The 5,857-nt window shown below is 39.2% G+C and overlaps 1 protein-coding gene across 1 annotated transcript in view; it reads right to left on the reverse strand.

Moving 5' to 3' along the window:
- Positions 1–218: 218 nt before the first annotated feature.
- The window catches only part of marc1 (mitochondrial amidoxime reducing component 1), a 7,134-nt gene continuing 1,495 nt past the window's right edge, over positions 219–5,857 (reverse strand). Inside the window, exons 2-7 of the mRNA XM_005736741.1 lie at positions 3,519–3,689; positions 3,040–3,202; positions 2,805–2,948; positions 2,461–2,522; positions 2,166–2,237; positions 219–1,021 (exon numbers count right to left, since the gene is read on the reverse strand). Coding sequence (XP_005736798.1) covers positions 895–1,021; positions 2,166–2,237; positions 2,461–2,522; positions 2,805–2,948; positions 3,040–3,202; positions 3,519–3,689 — 739 coding nt within the window. The 3' untranslated portion in view covers positions 219–894. The remainder of the gene's footprint in view (positions 1,022–2,165; positions 2,238–2,460; positions 2,523–2,804; positions 2,949–3,039; positions 3,203–3,518; positions 3,690–5,857) is intronic.

A 5,857-nucleotide genomic window follows, 5' to 3' on the forward strand; every position in this document is an offset into this window, starting at 1 on the left:
CTGATGTGCCCAGCTCTTGTTTATAGGAAAGGTCTACATTTTACATCACTGCCACTAATGACATTAAAATTGAGTTATTTTTAAATAAAAGTTTTGAGTCCATAACTAAATATTTACCCAGAGAGATGATACAGAAAAGGCAAGATTTCTTTTATTTTCTAATTTTTAAAGTAGTGATTATCATCTTTAAACGTTTAGATCATGTAAAAGTATACAAAAGCAGCCTTGCCATTTTCTAGGAATCACACTAAGAACTTTTAGTATCTATTAAATATACATGCGCAATTAAGCTTGCCCTTTTTAAAACACAAAATAAGAAGACACGACAGTGAAAAACGGGGGATGGATAGTGTAAAAAAGGATGCTCCTTTCAAAATATGCCATTAAAAAGTAATTATGAGCAGTGAGATGGATGATTTACAAATAGTTTTGCAAAGTTTAACACTAGAAGTGATCAAACCCAGCAGTACGTCTCTGCCGTGTTCATTCCAGGAAGCACTTTAGTACAAAGACTTAAGGCAATTTTATTTATTTCTTCAATAGCAGCATGTAATTTCAGGTTTTAATAACCAGCTGGAATATTGAGCAGATGTTAGCAATATTTTCAAATCAGGTTCTATTAGCTGATTAAGAGGCGGTCAAATCATCAGAAATTGAGACCAAAAAAAACGGAAAAAGGAAAAAAGGCCGGGCTGGCAAACTGAATGATTAATACTAATGCTGTGCTACTTTTTAAAATGTTATTTCAAAGCAGTTAATTTCTGTCCATTTCTATTCTCCTATTTGCTTACACTACATGAATTTAAGTGCTTTCTTCAGTCTGATATCAAAGACGACTTGTGACTTCTGAGTGTTTTGACTTCAGGTTTGGCCCCTCTCTCCTGACGCCTTCTATCAGCGGGTGATCTTGTAAACCACATCGCCAACCTGAAAGATGCCCGTCTTCTTCACGTTGTGCAGTTGTCCAAACAGTGGAGAAGTTTTATAGATGTGCTTCTCAGATGGTTTGCACAGGCGATAGCTGGGAGTTCAGAGACATTTTAGATGTGACAGACAGACAGAAAAAAAAAAAGCCCACTGTGAGGTTAAAACAGACTCACTGGCAACTTTATTATTAGGTACACCTTGCTAGTGCCAGATTGGAGATAATTGTCCTTTCAAAACCAATGTAATTTTTTGCCGCAGAGATTCAACAACATTTCTCTGAGATTTTGATCCATATTGACATGATGGCAACACACATTTTCTGCAGATTTCGACATCAATTTCTGACCCTATAATATGAACATCACAGCAGAAATCAGGGCTCATCAGACCAGAAGTCTTTCCAGTCTTTTTGTCTAATTTTGGTGAGGCCATGGGAATTGTAGCCTCAGTTTTCTATTTTTGGCTGACAGGACTGGCACCTGGTGTGCCTGCTGTAGGCCATCTGCTTCATGGTTTGACGTGTGTGCGTTCAGAGATGCTCTTCTGCATACCTTGGTTGCAACGAGTGAGTATTGTGGCTACTGCTGCCTTCCTTTCTCCCCCTTCCTCTGACCTCTGGTATCACCAAGACTTTTCTTTTGTCACCTGATGCTTTCTTTGTTTTGGACCATACTCTAAACCCTACCCCAGTAGATCAACAGTTTCCAAAATACTCAGTTTAGCCTGTTTGGTACTAAAAACTTTGCCACATTCAAAGTCCCCTTTCTTCCCGGATGCCCGCCCCTCCCTGAGCCTGATTCTGCTGGAGGCTTCTTCCTGTTAAAAGGGAGATTTTTTCCCCGACTGTCACTAAACCACTTGCTCATATGATTGTTGGGTTTTCTATTGTCTTTGTATTATTGTAGGGTCTTTACCTTACAATAGTGCCTTGACTATTATTGTGATTTGGCACTCAATGAATAAAATTGAACTGAACTGTGAAGCCCAGTTTGAATGTCAGCAGGCTATCTTGGTCATGTCTACATGCCTAAATGTCATGCAACTGGCTGATCAGAGAGTTGCGTTAACGAGCAGAAGAACAGGTGTACCTAACAAAGTGGCCACTGTTTGTACATAGAAATACAACATTACTCAAAAAAAACCATTCAAAAATATTTTTTAAAAAACCCTTTCCTAATAATAATAATAATAATAATAATAATAATAATAATAATAATAATGATGAGGTAAAATGTTACTTTTTCAGTGTTTCCAGAGGCTCTTTTCTGCTGATTACACCAGTCTCTGGATCGACTGTGGTGAAAAGACACCTGGTAAAAAAACAAAGCAAAACAAACTTACAGGTACGTTTGCATCCATTTAACCCCTAAATCATTTTTAACTTAAAAACACACACATTCACTTTGCCTGACAATTGCTTATTTCTAAAATCAAACTGCACAGACCAGCAATGACTCTTTGGATTTGCTCTTGTTGATAAATGCACTGATTCTGTGTGTGATTAAAATGTGCGCGTAGCATCCACAGTGTTACCTTCCACATGCCATTACACGCTGCAGTCGCACACTGCCAATCTGGAGCTCTTCCCACGAATCCTGAAAAAGCAAAGCAGTTGGTTTTGGAGTTGGAGACAAATTTAGTCCACGCTGTTCACACCGAAAAGGGTGAGTTATTAGTCACAAGTAAAAGGGCCAAATGATCGTCTTTTCAGCCAGGAAAAATAAAACAAAAGCTAATCACCAGTAGTGCAGACAGACATGAGAGCTAATATTTTTAAGACCTTAACTGGCTCTAAACTAGTTTTTGCTTTTCTTTGTAGACAAGAATATCAGGAGGTACGAGCATTAGTTTTTTTAGGCAAAGGCTGAACAACGCACCTCATCGAATGGTTTACAGTCACTTATCACAATGTTGGGGCGGAAGCGCTCAACCGTGACTCCCTTCTCTAACTTGCTGCTGAGATCCTTAACAGAAGCCTCTGACAGCAGCATCACAGGTCCAAAATCTGGGTAGGCCACCTCCTGGATAACACATCACAACAGGATCAGGGCATTTTGGCTTGAAAGATGCATCAAATTTAAGCATTAAAATAAACTACAAAGCATGTAGTACCTCAAATTGTTGGTAAACAGCCTCTTTCTCAGCTCGTTTTCTAGGCCTCATGCAAGGTTCAAAGTGCACCAGGCGATAGGTTTTCTCTGCCTTAAGGTAATGAGTAAGCCAGTGAGACACTTTGTCACCACAATCCCGGCCCTGAATGTCAACGCCAAACACTCTACAGGACAAAAAAGTAAATAAACACAAAAACACAGAAGAAGCATTTATGTAAATCTCAAACTAGAGGTTAGGAAAAAAACGCCACTGATTATTTGGTCAATTTATCAAAAGATTCAGACTCTGAAAGGCAGAATTATCACTTTATGACTGTATTAATTCACTGACTGGTCCAGGTTCAGTTTGCATCCACGTCAAACTAAACTTTACATTCAAAATGCATTCACTTCATAACTTTACTATATGAGATACAGTAAGAAACTGAATTATCCACCAAAAGAAGACCGAGCAGTATAAATGAAAAGCAGACGTAGCACCTGCAGTCGAGGACGGGGTTGTCGGGCTGTTTGATGGGGAACTTGAGTTCCTCCATGTTTGGGCCGTTTAAGCAAACCTGTCCTCCCTCACAGGTCAGAGACACCAAAACCAGACGTGGCTCCTGTCTGCCTGTCACCATGTGACCGTCCTCTGTCACCACCAGCCAGTGTCTGCAAACAAAACAAATAGAAAGCTGGATTTCCCTCACCCATCTGCATTATTTGGCATCCCAATTTAATTCCATGATCTGGCAAGAAACCCACACAAACTCAAGACAATATTAAAGGAATAGCGAAAAACGGATAACAAGATAGGAATCAATGACATCACAGGTTGCCATGGCAAAACTGAGTCATACAGAAATCCCAGATTTACGTCATAATTTATTAATATCCCCTGGTTGAAAATTGTTCTGGGTGTCATCCAGAAAGGCTCATGCAAGGTAGCACTGTCAACACATGTATTTAAAGAGTTAGAAAATAGGATATCCTTTCATAATAAAAGTTCCCTTATAATAAATATCTATACCCAAATTTTGAACTACAGCTCTGTTTTGAATGTATAAATAGCATGACATCCTTAATGTGTCAGCGAGGAGGGAGAGAGCATTTTTTGAAGTTAAAAATATTTATTATATTATAAATATAATAAATATTATATAACCATGTATAATCATTACAACTGTTAAACACTGTCCTCACTGTTACATTAAAAAAAAAATCCTCTTACCCACCATTTATATTTATCAGTATTAATTCAACATTAAACAACACTTAGGGTACAAAAACATTTGCTTTTTGAAAACTAGTTTGTGCATTTGAAGAAGCAGTGCTGGGAAACCTTGTGTGTGTGGGACTCGTACATGTGTTCTCTGTACTCAGCTCAGGCGCTTTTATAATCTTATGACCGTCCCCTTTAATCTTTGTTAGCTCAGACTAAATATATTTACTTTTTACTTTGCAGGTGCAAATCTGATGTATTTGCCTTCACGTAGCACCTTTGTACAAGTGCAAGTTTTATCCCACACTTAAAATATTTATACACCCTATATCTGTGACCAATTTTGAAACACCAGTTAACCTCAAATGCACGTCTTTTCTCTGTGACAGGAAGCTGGAAAACCTGCAGTAAACTCATGCAGAAAGATCCCAGTTGGGAATTTAACCAGGAACCTTCTTGCTGCGGGGTGACAGCACCAACCCTTCCTGCCTGTCTCTGCAGGAATCTGGACAAGTGTGGCGGCAGCATAGGCACCTTTTCTGGTGATGCTACAGAACTCTGATATTATGACTAATAATCATTTATATTTATTGGCTTTTTGTACACTGAAGCCGTTTTAAGCCAAATCTGACCGATTTCTCCTGATAGATTAGACCAGACCTTCCCAAAGTGTGGGGCGCAGAGCCATGGCGGGGGGGGGGCGACAACTAAATGCTTGGACACTGCTAGCACAGGTGTCTACAGAAACGCAAAGCAGGAGATGAAGCATCGCTGAATATGTTTCCAAACAAACTTCATTCTAAGCCAAAGACTAGAAAATATGGTGAAGCATATCTTCCCTTTGGCTTCATCTGCACAAGTGCCGAGGTAGGTCTCCCCTGCAGAGACAAACAGTATCCCACATTCGTGATTTTTAGTTCACAAACACTTCTTGTAATGACTAACTACTCCTGACATTTTGGAGATATACATACTATACTATACTTTATACAGTGAAGTTACAGTGGGATACAAATAACATCAGGCTGATCCTGCCACGATTTGTCCCCTGGGTTCAAATCACGGACAAACAGTATCCCACAGCTGTTTATGTTTTTAAGCCCATTTTGCACAGAGAGGCATTTTTTGAAAAATGTATTGATAGCAATGTTGAATATTATTACACAGGAAAAAAAAACACAACTACATGTAAAATAATGACACCGTGATGCCTCTGCCTTTGTAAATGGAGGAACAGTAACTGCGTGTAAAACCTGCAGATAGAGACAAAATACTGTTAATCTGACTATCTGCCATTCTGCAATTCATCTCATGTAAACAATAACGTGGCGCACAGCGTGACGTGAAAAAAGGCGCATACCTTTGACGTTGCATGACGAACTCTCCGTTTTCGGTGATTCGAAACGCCGTTTACGTGTGGACGAAACAGCTGCGTGTTCACAAATACCCGTGTAGGTGCGGACGCAGCGTAAAAGAGTTAGTAGTTAATTTTATTACTACCTGTAATTTATTGCAGATTACTTGTATTTGCTTAATTGTTTACTAAATGTTTGAGGTGTGAAATAAACCGCAATGGAGCAAAATATGGGTGTGTGTGGTTAGAGGATGTGTGTGTGCG

Source organism: Pundamilia nyererei, unplaced genomic scaffold (genome assembly GCF_000239375.1).
Source record: "Pundamilia nyererei isolate P.nyererei 1_Seehausen unplaced genomic scaffold, PunNye1.0 scaffold00070, whole genome shotgun sequence".
NCBI classification, from domain to species: Eukaryota; Metazoa; Chordata; class Actinopteri; order Cichliformes; family Cichlidae; genus Pundamilia; species Pundamilia nyererei.